The 22,275-nt window shown below is 44.5% G+C and overlaps 1 protein-coding gene across 3 annotated transcripts; it reads left to right on the top strand.

The window, feature by feature from the left end:
- Positions 1 to 7,551: 7,551 nt before the first annotated feature.
- LOC123136210 (uncharacterized) lies at positions 7,552 to 14,756 on the top strand. 3 transcript variants are annotated; one of them, XM_044555539.1, is made up of 5 exons: positions 7,565 to 8,215; positions 12,500 to 12,561; positions 13,422 to 13,506; positions 13,735 to 13,801; positions 14,218 to 14,756. In XM_044555539.1, the coding sequence occupies exons 3-5, from the start codon at positions 13,452 to 13,454 to the stop codon at positions 14,642 to 14,644; spliced, it is 549 nt and encodes a 182-aa protein (XP_044411474.1). In that variant the 5' UTR covers positions 7,565 to 8,215; positions 12,500 to 12,561; positions 13,422 to 13,451; the 3' UTR covers positions 14,645 to 14,756. The 3 variants fall into 3 exon arrangements, with proteins under 3 accessions (XP_044411475.1, XP_044411474.1, XP_044411476.1); XM_044555541.1 differs by lacking the exon at positions 7,565 to 8,215 and adding an exon at positions 8,222 to 11,053; XM_044555540.1 differs by lacking the exon at positions 12,500 to 12,561 and having other exon boundaries at positions 7,552 to 8,215.
- The last annotated feature ends 7,519 nt before the right edge of the window (positions 14,757 to 22,275 follow it).

The raw sequence follows: 22,275 nt of genomic DNA, 5'->3' as shown, positions 1-22,275 counted from the left end.
TCTCTCTCTCGTTGCTAGATGAACTCATAGATTGATCTTGGTGAACGTAGAAAATTTTTATTTTATGCAACATTCCCCAACAGGGTGATCGTGAATTATTATTGTTGACATTACCCTTGAGGAAAATGAGTTGGGAGGCGAAACTATAAGCCCCTATCTTTCTATGTATCCAACTGAAATTTTTTCTCCATATTTATGCTGTGAGTGTTAGCAATCATAAAAGACTAAATGATAGTTGAGTATGTGGGATTGCTAAGCAAAAAGCTGATTCTTCCTGAGAATATGATGAATTTTGATTGTTTGATTGACTAAGAACAAAGTTTGTTAGTTTTCAAGAAAGTTTATGCTTTATACTTCGATATTGTGATGAATTGTTACTTGATCATGAGAAGTTGTATGCTGATATATTGTTGCTGTGATAATGATCATGATGCTACTATGTTTGTATTTTGTTTTTATCGACACCTCTCTCTCTAAACATGTGGTCATGATTATTGATTTCGGTTTTCTCTTGAGGACAAGCGAGGTCTAAGCTTGGGGGAGTTGATACGTCCAGTTTGCATTATGTTTTCCTACTGATATTTATAATTTTTTTCTCATTATAATACTTCATGAAGCAATTCTAATGCATTTTCTTTCTTAATTTGCAAGATTTACATTAAGAGAGAGATTGCCGACAGCTGAAATTCTAAACCTGGAAAAGCTACATATCAGAGATACCTATTCTGCAGAACTCCAAATGAGCTGAAATTTCACGAAGAATTTTTATGGAGTATATGAAAAATATTGGAGCGAAGAAGTACTAGAGGGGACCCACCAGCCGCCCACAAGGCATTAGGGCACGCCCTAGTACCTTGTGCGGCCACTGGCAGACCTCAGGTTCCCATCTTCTCCTATATGAAGGGTTGTAATGTAGAAAAAAAAGAACTTTCAGGACGAAGCACCGCCGTCTCGAGCCAGAACCTAGGCAGGAGCACTTTTGCTCTCCGATGGAAGATTATATGTTCAGATCCTTAATGATATTCAATACCCTTCTGAACATGGATATGATTTGTGAGTAGTTACTTTTGTTCTCGAGGACATGAGAAAAGTCTTGTTATAATTAATCATGTGAATTTGGTATTCGTTCGATATATGTTGATATATATGGTGTTGCTTTCTTTAGTGGTGTCATGTGAACGTCCACTACATGAAACTTCACCATATTTGGGCTTAAGGAAAGGCATTGTAGAGTAATTAGTAGATGGTGGGTTGCTAGAGTGATAAAAGATTAAACCCTAGTTCATGTGTTATTCCATAATAGGCTGATTTGGATTCATATGTTTAATGCTATGATTAGATTTATCTTAATTCTTTTTTCGTAGTTGCGGATGCTTGCGAGAGGGAGTAATCATAAGTGGGATGCTTGTTCAAGTAAGAACAACACCCAAGCACCGGTCCACCCACATATAAAATTATCAAAGTAGCGAACGCGAAATCAAATAAACATGATGAAAGTGACTAGATGAATCCCCTCGTGTCCTCGAAAAATCTTTGCTTATTATAAGAGAAAGTTTCGTCCTGACATTTGCTATAAAAATGGTTGAGCTACCTTGCTGCACCTTTGTTACTATTGTTAACTAGAAGAACACCCGTGCGTTGCAACGGGGCCACATTAACTTTAAGAGTTCAATATCAATTATGTTAATATTACATTTAATATTCTCATACATATCAAGTGACATTGACGACATTTTTACCATCAAATTCACACACACACTCTCTCCCTCCCTCCTCCTCCTCACTCTCTCTCCCCCTCTCCCTCTCTCTCTCTCTAACACACACACATATCCATCTTATTGGGTACGGGACCATAATCCATCTATTTCACACGCACACGCGCTAGTGCATAACAATATGGATTATAAAACAGGTTCAAGGTAGTAACAAGGATTCTTCTCGTGCATTAATAAACAAATGTTCTGCACTGAAGACAAGATAACCAATTCCCAAAGTGCATCAGAGCATCACAGAACATTACTGGCAAGATAAATGCACGACGATACACCCGACTCATTTAATTAATATAATTAAATTATCAGTAAATTAGTCACCAAACTGCTCGGATGAACCGGAACAGAGCCAACATATATCATCCTAGACAAACGCAACATCAACCATTTACCTTGGTACTTTAGGGACCGACAGGAGGATGCATGTAGAAGCGCTTCTTGCCTGCGAATCCACAGTCAGAGAGAGAAATTGGAACCCATTCCCATCACCAACTGATAAAGAAAGCATGTAAGAAAATTGATATTGGGCCAACTTGGATCTTCGGTGATTGTCCGCCTGTATGGAGAATTTAGGAGGGTGGGTGCAGGGAGTGGCCTTGTGGATGATGGATGGAGGCGCGGAGGGATGTGGTCACCGGAAGGTCGAAAGCGGAGAGGGTCGGGCACGTTAGGTGGAGCCGGTGGTGCACGACAACCGGAGGCGACCCAATCATGGGCGGCGAACTGACGATAGCCTCGGCCCATCTCTCGACGCAGCGAAGATAGAGAGGGCGGCACTGCCGGTGCTCGAGGCCGCCGCTCGGCACCATCTACATCGAGGGGAAAGAGAGGCGAGAAAGCGATAGGGTGATGCGGGGCTAGGGATTGCGGAGGAGGGTGGGGGTGTGCGATTTGAATGGATGGTTCTGCCCACCGTTTTCTTGTACGTGGCGGTGGAGACGGCGGCGTCCAGCCATGCAGGCAAGGCATGGGTCGAGCCGGGCACACGGCGAGGCGCAGTAGCAGAGGCGGGGGCGATTTTTTGCTACTGAGATGCAGGGTGTGGGATTGATCGTTCATGTTTCTTTTCCTTTTTAACGGGAGATGGATGCGATTTTTTCACGAGGGGAGAGATGCGACCACGTACAAATTCCATAATAAATTAATTAGGTCCGTAACGGGATTTCTTTACAATGCGTTAAGATTTACGTGTTAGTTTTCTTAATAAAGAAATGCACTGATGTAGGGATCAATTGATTCGGATAAGGAAAGATAGATTCGTGATCTTTTGTATGTTAGGAAATTAGTGGTTTGTAAGGAAAGAATGGAGAGAAAAAGAACCAATGCGACCACGTATAGATTCCATAATAAATTAATTAGGTCCATAACGGGATTTGTTTGCAATGCGTTAAGATTTACGTATTAGTTTTCTTAATAAAGAAATGCACTAATGTAGGGCGCGATTGGTTCGGGTAAGGAAAGATAGATTCGTGATCTTTTGTATGTTAGGAAATTATTGGTTTGCAAGGAAAGAGTGGAGAGAAAAAGAACCAGTACGAGGGGGTGGTGGGAGGTGGGACGAATAAAAATCGGACGAAATTGGGAGGTGGGAGGGGGCGAGTAAAAACCGACAAAAAAACCAACAAAATTGGGAGGTGGGAGAGAGGATGAAAAAAAACCAGGGGAGGTGGGAGGAGGACAAAAATAAACCGTACGAGGCTACCAACTGCTCCATTAGGAGTAGAGATTTTTTGTGAAAATAACATGCGACGACGACTTAGCGAGCGGATCCCCTTAAAAAAGACATAGCAAGCAGATTCCCTTAAAACTGGTAGAAATGGATACGATTGATGACATTGATAAATAGCGGTGAATGTTGGCGTAATTTACTATCATCATGCATGGAAACGAATCATCAAGAAAAAGAATACTTCCTATTACTACACTCATAGGAAGCTTCCTAATCTCTGCTACCAAACAGTTTCTACCCAAACAAGGAAGGAAAGTTATGGACGTGATTCGAAAGAAAACAAACGTTATGAAGATTAATTAATTTAGATTTGACCTTTAGAGATTGATTGTGATTGATTCTTTTACATAAAGACATTACTAAATAATTTGCGTCAGTATGGAAAGTTCTGATCCGTTCAGTTTTTTTCGTTGTGTGAGAGGGTGAAGTGAAAATAAACCGATGAAGTGGGGGAGGTGACGAAAAAAATCTACGACAGTTAACCTACGAAAAAAAACCGGACGAAAGGGGTGGGACGAAAATTGACCGGCGAAGACTACCAACTGCTCCACTAGGAGTAGAGATTGGTTGGTTCGATTTTTTTTGTGTGGAGGGAACTACCTGGGAGGTGGAGGGAGTACGAAAATAAACCGTCTCGGCTGAGCGGGAGGTGGGAGCAAGTACCAAAGAAGTACCAAAAAAGACCGGGTGAGGTGGGACGAAAATAAAACCTGGAACGCAACCTACCAACTGAGACATTAGGAGTAGAGATCATGCATGGAAATGAATCATCAAGAAAAAGAATACTTCCTATTGCTACACTCATAGGAAGCTTCCTAATCTCTGCTACCAAACAGTTTCTGCCCAAACAAGGAAGGAAAGTTATGGACGTGATTCAAAAGGAAACAAACGTTATGAAGATTAATTAATTTAGATTTGATCTTTAGAGATTGATTGTGATTGATTCTTTTACATAAAGACATTACTAAATAATTTGCGTCAGTATGGAAAGTTCTGATCCATTCCGTTTTTTTCGTTGTGTGAGAGGGTGAAGTGAACATAAACCGATGAAGTGGGGGAGGCGACGAAAAAAATCTACGACAGTTAACCTATGAAAAAAACCGGACGAAAGTGGTGGGACGAAAATTGACCGACGAAGACTACCAACTGCTCCATTAGGAGTAGAGATTGGTTGGTTGGATTTTTTTTGTGTGGAGGGAACTACCTGGGAGGTGGAGGGAGTACGAAAATAAACCGTCTCGGCTGAGCGGGAGGTGGGAGCAAGTACCAAAGAAGTACCAAAAAAGACCGGGTGAGGTGGGACGAAAATAAAACCTGAAACGCAACCTACCAACTGAGACATTAGGAGTAGAGATATTAACAAAAGTGCAGATCCCGTCCCACTCTTCACTTTTTAACAAAAACTTCCGAGATCGGCATGGCGTGTCGTTCCTCCAGGAGTGGGTGCTGAGAGGAAGGATGGCAAACCTCCATTGTCAATCGGCCGGAGCTGCATCGTCATTTGGATCAGAGCATGGACGAAATCGAGATGATAGAGGTTGAGGAATTTGTAGGACGTGAGGGTTTAGGGTGGGCATCACGAGAACTCACCCATATCTTGGGAGACGGCAGACCCGAGGTGCAGTCATGTTCGTGCTTCAGGGGCTGCCACGTGCTGTCCTCGCCGCCATCGCCTGTCGATGCCACTTCAGCGCCACGAGCATGGGACTGAGGGACGAAGGGAAGAGAAGGGAAGGAAGCGAGCTAATGACGTACCTATGTTTGGTATGTAATACCCTCCATTAAGAGTAGATATTTTCTTAAAATCGGTTATTTTGTTTCTTAATTAAAGTGATTGAGCAATTTAAGGTAAGGTTAATTAATTTAGATTTGATATTTAGAGATTGATCGTGATTGATTCTTTCACATAAAGACATTACTAAAAATAACTTGCACCAGCATGGAAAGTTATGATCCGTTAAGATTTTTTTCATTGTGTGAGAGGGTGACGCGAAACTAAACCGGTGGGGTGGGGGAGGGACGAAAAAAAACCAGTGAAATAAAACGGGTGGGAGGTGGGAGGAAGTACCAAAGAAGTACCAAAAAAGACCGAGTGAGGTGGGACGAAAATAAAACCCGGAACGCGACCTACCAACTGAGACATTAGGAGTAGAGATTGCTACTCGTTATGAATTACCTTACTATCAAACTATCTGTTACCGATAATTTTAGTGCTTGCATAGAATCCTTGTTGAAAACCCCTTATAATTTCCTTCTGCTCCTTGCTGGGTTGGACTCTCTTACTTATCGAAAAGACTATGATTGATTCCCTATACTTGTGGTTCATCATCTGTGCCCATATGCGCCGGCACAATGTTTTCTTTTTTGTTGCGAGTGCATGATTATTTCTTGTTTTCTCTTTTGTTCAATCGCGTCTAATTTATGTGCTCCTTTTCCATGACGCTAATCCAAGACCAAAATAAGGTATATGGTGCAAAAATATTATGAAAGTTCTTATATTCAAAAATGATCATGTTATTTTCAAAAATTGTTCATGTTTACAAAAAAGTTCACATATGTACAGAAAAGTTTATATGTTTCGAGAGAAATGTTGTGCACTTAGGAAAAAACACTCATTTAAAAATAGTTCATGTGTTTAAGTTCCGAGATAATTACATCCTTGTCATTAGTTGGTTCCTGCCTATGGGTTTTGCCCTTCGTCATTCGAATGCCACCCTTTGACCATTACTTTGAAAAATTCATAAGAAATTTAAATGAACTTGGAAATATATGAAAAAATATTTATTTTTTAGAACACCACCTATATGTGCATGTCATTTGCATTCTTTTCCTTTTCATATGAAAAAACCTAACTGAAACGCTGTCCCGTTGGACATCACTTTGCATTCACATGCTCTTTTTACCTCAAGGACTTAGATGTGTAGCAAAAGCTCATCATAGGTATAAAGCACCCAAAACATTATAAAATTACATCAAGGTCCATATACCACCAAACAAGCACTATCACTGCTCCCACACTGAAGACGGCCTGACCTTGTCGATGACAACCAATATGTCTTCATGCATGCGACCCTAAGGAACAACACTCGCATTCATTGTTGTTGAACCCTTGAATCAATGTAAAGAACTGGACACCAAATAACGTTGTCGTGTATACACAGTGAGAAACGCTAACCTCACCGCCCTGATGAGCTAGCATTTTACCAGTCCCCATGGACGAAATTGAGGAGGTATGAGATCAGAAGACTGATTAAAATAAGCACCATCTGCCGGGGAGGGGTGGGGGGAGGGTGGAGGCTTTGGCCTAGTCGCCTTGCAAGAGAGGAAAGAATACACTAGTTGCTTTAGTTAAACAGTTGCACATGTTTTTATAATGTTGTATATAGTTTTCCTATTCTCATTTATTTATATTAATATGGCTAGGATTTTTTGCTATTTAATTAGTCTGATGTTATTTACTACCAACCTTTGAAAGAATAGCCACGGATCATCCTGCCATCACTTTTGTAAAAACAACGCCAGATTCATATCATTGTTCAACTGATAGTTATGATTTATTCCGGCGTTTCATGGCGATCATAGGATTGTCCAATGTTCTTTTGATAGGACCGGTATGAAAAGTATATAAATCAACCATTACAATGTTTGTTTTCTAGGATACAGCCATTCCCTGAATTAAAATCTTGATGCATATGGGTCCTTTCAATCCACGACATTGAAAACTAGGCTTAATTATTTTGCAAAGAAAAACAGCTTACATTACTTTTCGCAGCAGCAAAATCCTTTACCGTTTGGTGTGCAGTGGCTCTTATCCTCATCGTAACCTCGAACTCCGCAGTAAAACTTGCAGGCATAGTTATCCCAGGGTTCTATGGACCACTTCGGTGCACATGCTTTCTGGGTTATGCACAACTTCGGGGAACCATCTGTTGTACTCCCTCTGTTCCGAATTGTATGTCGTTAAACGATTCGACGAACAAATTTTCGTAGGCTACGATTTTCCCTGAGTTTCCCATTCTACCCCTCCGACCGACACGTTTCCCTCTTTCTCGCCCGACGCCACCGACCACTCTCTCCCCACTCACCCCCGCTCTCTCTCCCTCGCGTGCGACGCCCCCGCTTGCCTCTCTCTCGCGCGCGACGCCGGCCACCAGGCGCCTCTCTCTCTCTCGCGCGACGCCGCTCTCTCCCCGTTGATGCTCCCTCTCTCTCCCTCTCGCCGGCGTCTTGCTCCGCATCGCCGCTCACCGCTCCCCACCACACAAAGCTGCCATTTTTATTTGTCGGCGACGGCTGCTGGGCGAGGAGGAGCTGGATCCACATGCGCTGGTCCTCGATCTGCTTGTGGATAGGCGTGAGGAGTCGCTGAAGCGGAGCCCGCGGCACCGGCGCGGGCGTGAAGACGACGACGGGAGGATCTGGAGCCCGAGCGGGAGGATCTGGAGCCGCATCTCAAGTACTCCGGCGACACAACGGCGCTTGATGTGGAGCCCCACCGGCGCCGCTGCCGGTGGTGGGGCACCAGTTCTGCGCGCCCTACGTGGTGCCGCTGACGGTGACCAAGAAGGCGCTCAGCCTCTCCGACGGCGACTTCGCCATCACCGATGCCAACGGCGCCGTCGTGCTCAAGGTCAAGGGCGCCATCTTCAGCATCCGGAGCTGCCGCACCATCCACGACGGCGCTGGGATGCCCCTCCTAACCATGCAAGAAAAGGTCCCTTCTCCACTACAGCTTTGCTCCTTTGTCTGTCTGTCCATCTCCCCTGGCCTGGCGCTGCTGAAATTTCCTCGATCCATAGACATGTCTGCAAGTTCTTTGCGGAATAGGATCGTTGACCCGTAGACAAGGGTGAGCTGAGTCGTCGGAAATTGCAATAGTCTTGCATTTTTTTTAGCTGGGGGAGGAATAATCTTGATTCTTCAAGTTGAGCTGGGCGAGGAATAATCTTCATGCTCACAAGTCACTGATTTGTAGCGATTTAGAGAAGTTGCAGTAAATCTGAATTACTCCAGTGTGCAGATTTGCAGTAAACTTTATTACTCCAGTGTGGATTTGCACTGATTTGGAGTAGCTTTGATGCAGTAGGCTTTTCAGTTTTTAGTAACATCTGTGTTTTAGGCCCTCTGTTACGAATTGTTGTGAGGATATGAGTATGCAGTAGTGTGCAGATTTGCACTGATGAGAAATGCAGTGACCAACACAAATTTTGGAGTAGCTTGTTTGATCTACAGTTGGGAAGGAGATTAATAGAGGTACTGTCAGTAGTTTGTGTTAATCTTGGGCTGCTGCTGTCAGTATCTTGTGTTAATTTTGGTGCAGTAGCTGCTGCTACTGCTTGTTTGATCTACAGTTGGAGTACTCCTGTAACAACTTGTTTGATCTAGAAGGAGTAGTTTTCTGACTTCTTAGAATTATCTCTCTTGCAACAACTTGTTTATCCTTTCACTCATATCCTCACAACAACGTTTTCACCTGTATATTGGGTGGTTGCAGCCATCAATGACCCTGCTAACCGAAAGAACTGCAGCAGACCCTACTAACTGAAAGAACTGCAGCCATTAATTAAGATAATCTGAAACCTTTTCTTTTAATTAACTTAAAACTTCCAGTAAAATTAAGATAAACTAAAACCATTTCTTTCAATTAACGTAAAATTATCTGAACCATTTGTCCTCTCTTACTCTCTTCTTTTTCAGTAAAGTGTAGGAGTAAAATAAAATGAAACCTTTTCCTTTAACTAACTTAAAATCTTTTTGCATCAAGGTTGACCCCGTCTCCTCTTTGATGGAACATATTCTTCTTCTTCTTCTCTTTGAACAAGACCTTTGAACTTGATAACCGGCCGGCCGGAGTAGATTGGTTGAATTTGGGTGTGTGGTAACTGCAGCTTGTTTTCCTCTCACCATGGGGCTGGGTAAACTGCAGTTATTAGTTAAACTTCCCTGATTTGTTTTCTTCTCGATTTGGCCAGATGGATCAAATGTACTGAAACTTTGCTTATTCTCATGAAGCAGCTGTAGCTTCTTTTGAAAGTTGTCGTATGTAGCTTGTGTTAATTTGTCTACTGAAACTTGGGCTACTGAAGCTTGTTAACTTGCATAATATTGTGAACTTAATTGTTGCTTGCATATTAATGACAGTAAAATCATGATATGAGTAGTTTCTGTAAAATCATGACATGCCATACAAGCTACTCAAACTCAGGAGTAGTTTCAGTAAAATCTATTCTATGGACTTGATGTTTAGTTTTATTTAAAATTAGGAGTAGGAGTAGCTCTTGGAGTAGGAGTAGGAGTAGTTCTTGGAGTATGAGTAGGAGTAGGAGTAGTTCTTGGTTAATTAAACCTTTTCATTTAATTAAAACTAAACTGAACTACTCTTCTCCTCTCCTCTCGTCTCTTTCATTTGTCTTCTCTTTCTCTTTTGCCCTCTTACAATAGTGCAACAATATGAGACCTAAATCAAATGAAACCAAATGAAACTTTCACTAATGGAGTACTCCTATTTCTCTCTTCTTTTCTCTTCTTTCTTTCTTCTTGGAGTGCTTGATTATCTTCCAGTTCTCTCTCTCTCTCTCTCTCTCTGTGTGTGTGTGTGTGTGTTGCCCTCTCTTCTTACTTTCTCTCTCTTCCAGTGCCCTCTCTTCTTCTCTCTTAATTAAACAAAAATGATCACACAAATGATGCACTCCTCACAAAATTAAATTAAACTTTTCAAACAAAAATGATCATATATATGGAGTAAAATCCAGTCCATAGAAGCCTTTTGCAAACATATGGAGTAATTTCACAAGGGGTTTACATATACTGCACACAAACAAGGAGTTACACACATACTCCACACAAATAATCACAAGCATCTTAACAAGCAACTCCTCCAGCATCTCAACAAGCATCTCGACAAGCAACTCAACAAGCATCTCCTCAAGCATCTGAACTAGCATCTCGACAAGCAACTCCTCAAGCATCTCAACAAGCATCTCCTCAAGCATCTCAACAAGAAACTTCTCAAGCATCTCCTCAAGCATCTCGACAAGCAACTCCTCAAGCATCTAAACTAGCATCTCGACAAGCAACTCCTCAAGCATCTCAACAAGCATCTCGACAAGCAACTCCTCAAGCATCTCAACAAGCATCTCCTCAAGCATCTCAACAAGAAACTTCTCAAGCATCTCCTCAAGCATCTCGACAAGCAACTCCTCAAGCATCTAAACTAGCATCTCGACAAGCAACTCCTCAAGCATCTCAACAAGCATCTCGACGAGCAACTCCTCAAGCATCTCGACAAGCATCTCCTCAAGCATCTCAACAAGTATCTCGACAAGCAACTCCTCAAGCATCTCAACAAGCAACTCGACAAGCATCTCGACAAGCAACTCCTCAAGCATCTCAACAAGCATCTCGACGAGCATCTCAACAAGCATCTCGACAAGCAACTCAACAAGCATCTCCTCAAGCATCTGAACTAGCATCTCGACAAGCAACTCAACAAGCAACTCTCTCCATTATCCCAAGATTGTGCAGGGCATTTGCATATACCTCTTGAGGGCATGTAAGTCTTGGAGGTAGCATCCCAAAGTTCTCTAGCCTTTCCTTGTTTGCATGGGGTATTTTATACCCATTGCCCCCTGCATGGTTCAAGATTTCAATCATGCAAGCTTGTAGAGATAGGAAAACTCTGTTCAGCTTGTAAACATCATAGTTTTCAAATTCATCTAGCACACCCTTGATAAGATCCTGAAGCGTTCTAGGGCTTAAACAATCTGTTAGAGATTGCAACGAGCTGAAGAACCCAAGGTCAAGGCCATTCAGATCAGGGCTATTGGCAGGTTGTTGGATTAGTCTGATATCGAGTCCAGTTCTTTCCACGGCTGCTAAAAATTCTGGGTCATTAGGCAAGATATGAGGCTTAGCGTTGTCTTGCTGTATATAGATGGTTTGCCCAGCATCATTCTCAGGCCAAGATGCTTGTATTGCTGGCAGCAGGTTCTCTATCATGAACTCTCTCATTACTTGCCTGTTGACTTTTATTGACTTTGTCTCCAATGTTCCTCTGGGCCTGTTGTCGCTTCTCCTTTGAGCCGGAACTTCTTTCACAAACGGCCAAATTCCAAGTTTTCCAGAGAAGGTCACATTTCCTTCATTATCCCACCTCGGCCTAGCAATCGCTGTCAAGAACATAACCTTTCCAATACAACTGCCGTTTTGCAGAGTTCTTGTAGGCTCTTCCTCCCCATACAACAGATAATAGTTCCTTTTTCTCTTGGTCATATAGAACCATTTCTCATCGATATGAATAATGTTGTGCATGGTCTTGAATTTTGGCCTTTCAGTTTGTGTTGTTGTCTCATCGAGCATTGACAAGCAAAATTTCATTCTATCCTTCTTGTTCTTTTCATTTAGAGCTAGCTTCAAACAATTTGTATGCCTCTTTATCAACTTGAGCATGAACTTCCGGTGGAGTGTCGTAGGGCTGCACCCGAGTTGCCAGGCAAGTGACCTGATAGTAGACCTCCTGTTTAGTGGGATGGTAGGGATTTGCTCTAGATTGATGTCTTTCGGCTTTCTTCCACAATTTCCTTTCCTCTGACCTGAAACATCTACGTCTAGACCTTCAGCAATTTGCTCCATCGCTTTCTTCCAAATCCTTTGTATATTCCAGACACCCACTCCAAAGAAATCAGCAATATTTTTCTTGTCATCTCTCTTAAACTTTCCCCCTCTACTCATGCACAATGTATGCATTGCAACATAAGCAGCATATCTTTTCTTGTCATCTAGGATATCCCTTTTCTGAACTGCTTGCTCAACACCTGCACAAAGAAAATATATTATATATGATCAAATGGAGTACAACAATGCATTTACACAAGTCATTTGAGTCGTTTACTCTCTACTCATGATCATTTGAGTCATTTACCTTGAACAATTGCATCTCCTACATCTTCGTCCATCTCATCTCTTACATCTTCGTCCATTTCATCTTCATCTTCTGCAGGTGGGGTGTAGTTGAGGTCTGGGAGATCCATGTTCTCCAGGCAACTAAAAAGAACTTTCAAGGTAAGAGGTTGAACTTTCAAGATGCACACCAGTACATTTTGGAAATGAAAATGATCAATTGGAGCAGTACAACATTATTGCATACTTTGTTTGCACTATTCTCTTGCTTGCACTGCTTGTTTAACGTTAAATGATCAGATGGAAATGAAAATGATCTTTGAGTAGTTTAGTGTAGGACTTGGAGTAGTACATGAATACTGAATTTGTATACTGAATTTGGAGTATGAAGCAGCTGTATGGATTACTGTTAATTTTGCATACTGAATTTTGAGTAAAATGGAGTAGCTCTGTCACTGAATTTGGTTGGTAAAGATGCAGTAGCAGTAGGAGTTTTTACTACACCTAACTAACGTAGCTGCTGGGGTTATTTAGTTATCGCACCTAATTAATTATCATGTGTAATCTGAATGATGTGTGTACCAACTGATGATGGTTCTCAAGTTTAGCATGCATCACCAAGTTAATTTTGCTTTGAGTACATTTAACTTGGAGTCCTCCGGTACTCCAAGATTTGCTACTCAAACAAATTTGGAGTACTTGCACTTGCACACAACACTACTCAGCAATTTTCAATTAATTTTCTTGGATTACTCCATCTTGCTCTGTTAGGTTATCTTGTTTTTCTGTTAATTATTCGATCTTGGATACTTGGAGTACTGATGATGATTGCTGCTGTTATGTTAGGACTTGCAAGCAGTAGTTTTAGTAGTTTAGTGTAGGACTTGCAACAAGAGGAGAGCTACTGTAGTATACTCCTCTTGTGACCTCCATATTCTTGCTCTCTTCTCTCTCTTCCCTCTTCTACAGTAATATGAGCCCTACAGTAATATGACTTGTGACCTTGAATTTTTTTCCATCAGATTGTTTTAAAGAAGGGCTATTGAAAAAAGATGTGTGAGGGCATCAGTCACTCTCATGCCGGCATGCCGCACTTTCAGCTAGCAGGTTGGTATCTCAACATTTCTCCATTCAAGTCATTTCCCATAGTGTTTTTTTCGAAGCACTAACTGCAAATTTGCATACTAATAATGACCGGAGTATTTTATTTACATCAAATTATGTCAAACACTTTAGATTGTTCAGTCATACCATAGTGTTTAAAAGTTTGGACATTCTGAAGATTCAAATAAAAATAGCCATGTGCACAGTTTACTTGATCATGTCAAGTTACAGGTGAAAGAGACCCTCTTATGGGAATAATGGAGTACAGAAATGATAGTGGGTTCAAAGTAAGGCTGAGGTAAAATTTTCGGAGGCCATGCTCTATGTTTTACCACTACCCTTCTTGGTATTCATGCTCCTGATATTCATACTCCTATTCCTACTCAATTTTACCTGAAATGAGAGTAGCAATTATTTTTGCCCATTAATTCATACTCCTACTGATTTGGAGTACTGATGAAACTAAGAAGTCCAAACCTGTGTTAAATTGACAGTACATGCTCATTTTTTGTATTGACAGTACAAGTCCAAACTTGTATTGACAGTACATGTTCTACTCAGTGTTCATCTTTCAGTGTTCAATATCACTGTTCAGTTTCAGTGTTAAATTTCAGTATTACTCCAAGATTGTACTACATGCAATTATTCAAATTATTTAAGACAGATGATTACATCAAGTTTATGATCATCAAATTGTTTACTCGGATGATGCAGAGGGAGTAATGGGCGAGGAGATGAACCTAGGAGAGCAAAATTGAGAACTCCAGCTAAAGCAGCTCCTGCCCAGCGGCGAGGACTTCAGCGGCAGCAGCACCTGTGCATGGGGAGGAACAGCCCTTGGGCGCGCGTAGGCAGCAGCTCGCCTCCACTAGCGGGCGGCAGCAGAGCACCAGCTCGCCTCCACCAGCGGCCGGCAGTAGATCAGCACCTCGTCTCCACCAGCGGGCGGCAGCAGAGCACCACCTGGGCGCGCGGGGGCCGGGAGGAGCCCCTGGCGTGGGAGAGGAGCGCGGGGGTGGAGGGCAGGTGGCGGAGCCGCGGAGGCGGAGGTGGAGTGCCGGGGCGGAGGTGGAGGGCGGGTGGCAGAGCCGCGGAGGCGGAGGTGGAGTGCCGGGGCGGAGGCGGAGGTGGAAGACGCTGAGGAAGATGACGGACAGATTCAAAGTTTGAACTGGGGGCATAAAGGTCCATTTGCCCATTTTCACCTGGTCGGAACATATTCCCCAGCGACATACATTTCGGAACAGAGGGAGTACCTATGAATAATGAAGCAGGTGAGTATGCAACAGACCATCACCACGTGATTCCTTTTGAACGTCCAAAATTCTGTGATGAAAAGGGGAGTGGATACTGAGAGCAACCAAGAAGCATATATACCTCCTGCATGACAGGACGAAAGGCTGATAGACATGAGCAGGAGAGACACCAAACACAAGGCCCGGCGAGTGTTGCTTCCGATAGGAGCCATGAGATATTCCTTTCCTTCCGGTGTCACCGAAGGCATTCGTGTTTCACGCAAGTGTTGGATCTCTACTCTTAAAGGAGAAATTGGTAGTCTCGCCTCACTTTTCATCAATCTTATATTATGCCTACGAGCATCTTAATTACATGCGACATTTCGCTCAAGCGCAACCAATTTAGGTGTGCCCATTTGACCTATGTATCAACTCAATCAAATCGGAACTTATTCAAATCAAATATTAAGAAAATCTGGATCAAATCGGCACTTAATAGAAACAACGTCATATTAACTCTTTCAAATCAATCGACATTTTCTTAAAACAATGCCATGCATTAACTCATTCAAATTAAATCATAAGAAAAATTTCAATGAAATTGGCACTTAATAAAAACAACACCATGTATTAACTCGTTCAAATAAAATATTAAGAAAATCTCAACTAAATCTAAACTTTTACTTGTCTTTCACTAATCGTACCCAAATTAAATCAAATCTTGCCAAAAATCTCTCCTTCTAGGTTCTAAAGGGCGAGTTGGTAGTCTCGCCTTAGTTTCCACCAACCCTATATTATGCCCACGAGCGTCTTACATGCGACATTTCGCTCATGCCCAACCAATTTGGGCCCGCCCATTTGATGTGTGCATTAATTCAATCAAATCCGCACTTTGCCAAAACAACGTGATGCATTCACTTATTCAAATCAAATCTTAAGAAAATCTGAATCAATTTGGCACTTAATAAAGACAAGGTCATGCGTTAACTCTTTCAAATCAATCGACATTTCCCAAAACAATGTCATGCATTAACTCATTCAAATCAAATCTTAAGAAAATCTCAGTCAAATTAGCACTTAATAAATATAACATCATGCATTAACTCATTCAAATCAAATCTTAAGAGAATCTTAATTAAATCCAAACTTCCCTTGTCTTCCACTTCTCATATCCAAATCAAATCAAATCTTGTAAAAAAATCAACTATAACTAAAGTTGGTGGCTCATTTGACGCATGTGCGCGTTTTTTAGTTTTTTATATGTTTCATTTTTTCTGTTTTATTTTTTCTATCACTAACCTATGATTTTGTGCTCGGCATCTCTACTTCTAAAAGGGGAGTAGGTAGGTCGTTCCTTCGTTCGTTATGACCACCACGCCACTGTTTTTCCTTCACCAGCCCCACCGATCTTTTTACTCAATGAACCTTCCATGCCCAAAATAACCCGAACCTTTCGTATACTCGAGCAGCGAGCCCCGCTCACCCCTCCTCGCGTGAGCCACTCCTCTCCCAGTTACCCTCACACCCGCTAGGGTTCATTCCATCGCCGCCGCATGGGAGCTCTCCGACCAGCTCCGCCTCCTACTGCTCTGACCCCCGCTTACCTCCCCACTCGCCACCCTCGAGTCACTCCTTCCCGCTCTCCTTCCTAGCCTTTCATGCCAGCCGCCGCCTTGGTGTTGGCAAACTCAACGGTAATGGGGCGTGACTCATATGCCACGTCGGCTAGGGCGCGCGACGGCGACGACTTGGGTCGAGTGGATGCAACATGGGTTGTTCGACGCAACGTGTAGCCGCGCTGAAAGATGGAGGGCGTGTGCGCCTCTATGCCGTGCTTCGCTTGCCGGTTCAGATGCTCGCAAAAAGTTGGGAGCTGGACGGGGTCGAGGTTGAACTCAATGTCGCCGAAATCTGGCTTCCAGCACAACTGTTTGGCAACTATTGTTAGCTTTGGCCCCGAACGTACGAACACCGACGAGTATTTTCCGTCGAGTTCCGGATGTCCAATCCTTTGACCAACAGACATACGTACAGCAAGAAGCAACTAGGCAGGCAGCTGGATGGATCCTCGTGTCTAGCTAGCTAGCGTAGACAAGTCGTCGGAACACAATACGCGGAGTCGCCGAGTTATAGCAACAGGCTCGTGTCGAGCCTTTGTACTTTTATTGCTTTGATCGATCTGATGTTTACAACGCGGGGTACAGCAATATATAAAGAAGCTAAGCTAGCCTACTCTAAATACGATTCGGATGATTGTACCAAGTCCGTGCCGAACTGGTCCACCTAGACGTGGTTGTTTCCAACAATCACCCCCAACCACGATGTCCTTACTTCACAGCTTGAACGCCGATCCTTCCCCGTATCTCCGTGAACTTCTGTCGTCCCAAAGACTTGGTCAGGATGTCTGCAAGCTGGTCGTCGGTGTAAATGTAGTTGACTTTAATCTTCCCTTCTTCCATGCAATTTCGTATGTAATGATACCTTATATCAATGTGCTTACTTCTATCATGATGCACTGGATTTTTACACAGAGCAATCATGGACTTGTTGTCAACATAAAGCACCACTCCTTCCGGTTCCTTGTCAGTGAGGTCACCGAGTAGCCTTTCTAGCCACACACCTTGACCTGCCGCGGTTGCAACTACAATATACCACCTTCTGCTTTTGTGATAGCCAACTCACTATGCTTCTTCTCAAGAAATATGCCACGCCTGAGGTACTTTTACGGTCGTCAATATCTCCTGCCAAGTCGCTATCACTGTAGCCAAGTAGCTCCATCATCTCCTTCCTCTTCTCTCTCAAATAGACACAACCGAAGTTAGTTGTCCCTTTGATGTACCTGAGTATTTGTTTCACAGCTGCCCAATGTTCTGTCGCGGGTGCTTCCATGAAGCGACTCACTACGCCAACGAAATAGGCCAAGTCTGGTCGTGTATTCACAAGATACCTTAGGCTTCCGACCACACTTATATACTCCGTTGCATCAACCGCGGGTGCTTGGCTCCTCTTGCTAAGTTTAAGTCAAGGCTCCATTGGAACATGACTTGGATTGCAGTCCTCCATGCTACAGCTTGCAAGAATCTTCTTTGCATATGCCTCCTGGCATAGTGTAATTCCCTCCGGCTTTTAATGTACCTCGATCCCGAGATAGTAAGTCAAGAGCCCTAGATCACTCATCTTGAAAAGCTCCTTCATTTGTAGCTTGAATCTAGCAATCTCCTTCTCATCTGCTCCAGTTATCAAGAGATCATCAACATAGATGCCCACTAGGAAACGATCCTTGCCTTTACCTCGCTTGTACATAGCATGCTCCAGTGGACTTTTCTCAAAACCAAGAGAAACTAGTGTACGATTAAGCTTGATGTTCCACGCCCGAGGAGCTTGGCATAGCCCGTACAATGCTTTGTGTAGTTTCAACACCTTGTGCTCCTCTCCCTTTTTGATGTAACCCGGTGGTTGCTTCACATATACTTCTTCTTTTAACTCCCCGTTCAAAAAAGCGGATTTTACATCCATGTGATGTAGCCTCCAAGATTCTTGAGCCGCGAGAGCTATAACTAGCCTCACCGATTCCATCCTTGTGACAGGAGCGAACACTTCCTCGAAGTCTACACCTTGCTTTTGCACGTATCCTTCGGCTACGAGCCTTGCCTTATGCTTCACCAAGTTTCCTTCGGCATCTTTCTTAACTTTGTACACCCACTTGAGCCCTATGATTTTATGGTCGTTGGGTGGATCCACGAGCTCCCATGTTTTGTTGTCTTGGATCGATCCCAACTCCTCGTCCATAGTACGACGCCAACACTCCTCCGTGTTTGCATCTTCAAATTTCGTCGGTTCCTCGACGCTAAGCAGACACCGCCGTCCTCTTCCTTTAATTTTCACAGGATTTATTTTTGGAAGTGCTTCCTTTGGATATAAATCCACCACTGATCGAAGACGTACTGATGTCGGCGGACGTTCCCTTCTCTCCTGTTCAGTCGAAGACAAAGTAACATCATCTGGAGTTGCCAACTTTCCGATTTCTGGCGATTGGAGCACTCCTGGACTGGCTGTACGTCCACCAGATGAACCAGTTGAGATTGGTGTTCCTTCTCCTACTCGTACAGGAGAACCAGCCAGCTCATGTGCACCACGTGGGCTTCCCAGGCTGGTTGATGAGCCACCTGGGCTTTGGGGTGGGACAGCCTCCTGATGGGCTTCGTCCAGTGCCTCCACGCATATGTGAGCCACCAGGTCGAGCGCCGCTGGCGCTGCCTGGCGTGTCTTCAGGCGCACCAGCCGGTCCTTCTTGCTCGTGCGCGTGTGACGCAGCGGGAGTAGCTGGCGCGTCTCCATTTTCTGCCGCGCTGTTCACGCCGTTTGTCGCGGCTGACGTCTTCAGTTGATCACCAATGTCTGCATGCTCGTAATCATCATAAACAATGTTGAAAATATCATCGGAAGACGGGTATACCGGCCCGGTGGAGTTCCAATTTCATGACCTTGCTTCTTCAAAGACCACGTCGCGCGTCACAACCACCTTATTGGTTGAGGGGTTGCAGGCACGGTACGTCTTCGTGCCTTTTTCATAGCCAACCAACACCATTGGAGTACTCCGATCCGCCAATTTGCTAGTATGCCCACCTACCGTTTTCACATGCGCCACGCACCCGAAAGTGCGAAGATGATCAACTGTGGGCTTGTGTCCGTACCATGCTTCGCACGGTGTCATCCCAACCACACTCTTGGTTGGAGCCCGGTTCAGCAGGTAAACGGCCGTATTGACCGCCTCACCCCAAAACTTGCCCGACATGCCTTTACTCTTCAACATGCTTCGTGCCATTGCCACCACAGTTTGATTCCTCCATTCCACAACACCGTTTTGCTGCGGTGAATATGGTGCCGTAAGATACCTCTTGATCCCTTGAGCTTCGCAAAATTCTGTGAATGCACGAGACTTGAACTCACCCCCCCCCCCCCCCCCCCCGATCGGTACGGAGGGCCTTCAGCTTGGCTTCAGATTCTACTTCAGCCGCCATCTTTATAATCCTGAAGGCTTGCAAAGCTTGGTCCTTCGTCTTCAACAACACAATCCACATGAATCTGCTAAAGTCGTCGACCACGAGCAAGAAGTATCTGTTTCCGGCAGGGGTGGCCGATGTAATCGGTCCGCACAAGTCTCCGTGGACCAACTCAAGAGCTTTACTCGCTCTAAAGTTTCCCTCTCTTGGGAACGGGGCTCGCCTTTGTTTCCCAATGAGACAACCGTCGCACACTTGGTCAACATGATTGATGCACGGTAGACCACGTACCATCTCCTTTTGTCCAAGTTGTCGAAGAGCCTGGAAATTAAGATGATCGTAGCGCGCGTGCCACTTCCATGCCGGGTTGTCCATGCTCGACAGGAGACATACCGGATCCACACGATCCAAGTTGAGGATGTAGAGCCTGTTCGGTGACCTCTGCACCTTCATAATCAACATCCTCTGACGATCATACCCCCATAGAAAACCATCTTCGAGCACAATCTTGCAACCACGCTCCTCGAGCTGGCCAAGACTTATGATGCTACTCTTTAGCTTGGGAATATAGTACACATCTGTGAGTACCTTGTGACCGCCATTCTTCAACTCAAACAAGACAGTACCTCGCCCTACGATGTCAACGGTCCGTCTGTCACCGAATCGAACCGTGCCTCCCACCGAAACACTGAGCTCAGAAAACTGGTCCTTGTCGCCGGTTATGTGGTTGCTAGCGCCCGTGTCGAGGTACCACACGTGCCTCGACGTGTTCATCCTCTTCTTATCGTGAAGATAAATTGCCTCCTCTATGAGCGTGACAACCTCTATAGCCGGCACCTTTGGAGTTGGACTATCCTCATCCATTAGCTCGCATACTTCGACCATGAGCATCATGTCTCCATCATCGCCTCCTTTGGCCATGAGAGCTTTCTCCTTCGGTGGTTTCTTGCACTCCGACTTGAAGTGCCCCATGATGCCACAGTTGTGACACTTGATCTTGCGCTTGTCGAACTTCTTCTTCTTTGGAGCGCCGTCGCCGGCGTTCTTCTTACTTTGTTCTTTTGGCGCACGATCTTGGCGAGTGTTGCTGATCGCCTCCTCTCCTTGAGTCCAGCGCCAGCCACTGAGCCCGTGTGAGCATGACATTCTCATCGTTCCTCCCATCCCCGAGACTGTACTGCATACGCTCGTCGTGAGCCTTGTCGCGTCCGACGAGATCGTCGATGGAGAGAGTCTCGAGATCGACGCACTGCTCGATCGCCGTGACAATTTGCAGGTACCGAGGAGGGGCCGCTCACAAGAACCGTCGGACAACCGAGGTCTCTGTGAGGTTTTCTCCAAGCGCGCGGATCCGATTGACGAGAGTAGCCACCTGTGAAGCGAACGCATCCACGGACTCATTGTCCCCCATGACCAAAGTCTCGTAGTTCCTTAGCAGAGTTTGGAGATTGGCTTGCTTGACGCGGGTGTGTCCCTCGAACATGAGCTTCAAAGTATCCCACGCCTCCTTCGTTGTTTCTTTGGCGATTAGGTGTTGGAGGACATCCATCGGCATCACCAGTAAATCGCTGACGCCGCCTGCCGATCCTTCCGGTGCTCGGCTCTTCTTCTTGAACGCGTCGCCTCCTGGATCGACCACGTCCCATAGCTCGTTGGCGCGTAGACCACACTCCATGAAGGGCTTCCAGACCCCGAAGTTCTCACGATCAAACTATGGGTATGACGTACCGGGTACGGCAAGTACTTTAGCCGCTCCGGACGATTCCATGATCTCCTTGCCCGTCATGACTTTTCGTTACTAGAAGATTAACCTTGCTCTAGATACCAATTGTTAGCTTTGGCCCCGAACGTACGAACGCTGACGAGTACTTTCCGTCGAGTTCCGGATGGTCAATCCTTCGACCAACAAACGTACGTACAGCAAGAAGCAACTAGGCAGGCAGCTGGATGGATCCTCGTGTCTAGCTAGCTAGCGTAGACAAGTCGTCGGAACACAATACGCGGAGTCGCCGAGTTATAGCAACAGGCTCGTGTCGAGCCTTTGTACTTTTATTGCTTTGATCGATCTGATGTTTACAACGCGGGGTACAGCAATATATAAAGAAGCTAAGCTAGCCTACTCTAAATACGACTCGGATGATTGTACCAAGTCCCGGACTGGTCCACCTAGACGTGGTTGTTTCCAACAGCTATGCGGTCCTTGCCATCAGCGAGACCAGCGCTGATAGCAAGCCCTTGCAAGAGTGTTGCTTAGGACATGGAGGCACCAACCACGGCTGCAAGATTTTGTATGAAGTGCTATATAATCCGTTCAGTTTGTCCATTTTAGGAAAACTAAAGGATGCAGCCTGGTACCATTCTTTTAGTGTGTTCTTATGTGGTTAAGATTGAGTCTAAGTGATGTTGTTTCTTAGGATGATGCAAGTCTTTACACAGGTGGTGAATCAGTTACCATCAAAGGCCGTTGAAACACAGGCAATTGGTCAGCATGCGTCTTCACCTACATAACATATAGTTTATACACGGTTTGATCC

This window comes from Triticum aestivum, chromosome 6B (assembly GCF_018294505.1).
Source record: "Triticum aestivum cultivar Chinese Spring chromosome 6B, IWGSC CS RefSeq v2.1, whole genome shotgun sequence".
NCBI lineage: Eukaryota > Viridiplantae > Streptophyta > Magnoliopsida > Poales > Poaceae > Triticum > Triticum aestivum.
The sequence above is the reverse complement of the archived record's forward strand: the minus strand, read 5'-3'. Positions and strand labels throughout refer to the sequence as shown.

Coding starts and splice junctions, on each gene's coding strand:
- LOC123136210 (XM_044555540.1), top strand. CDS start 13,452: ATGTGTGAGGGCATCAGTCACTCTCATGCCGGCATGCCGCACTTTCAG. Junction 13,507..13,734: donor GCCGCACTTTCAGCTAGCAG/GTTGGTATCTCA, acceptor GTCAAGTTACAG/GTGAAAGAGACCCTCTTATG. Junction 13,802..14,217: donor GGGTTCAAAGTAAGGCTGAG/GTAAAATTTTCG, acceptor CGGATGATGCAG/AGGGAGTAATGGGCGAGGAG.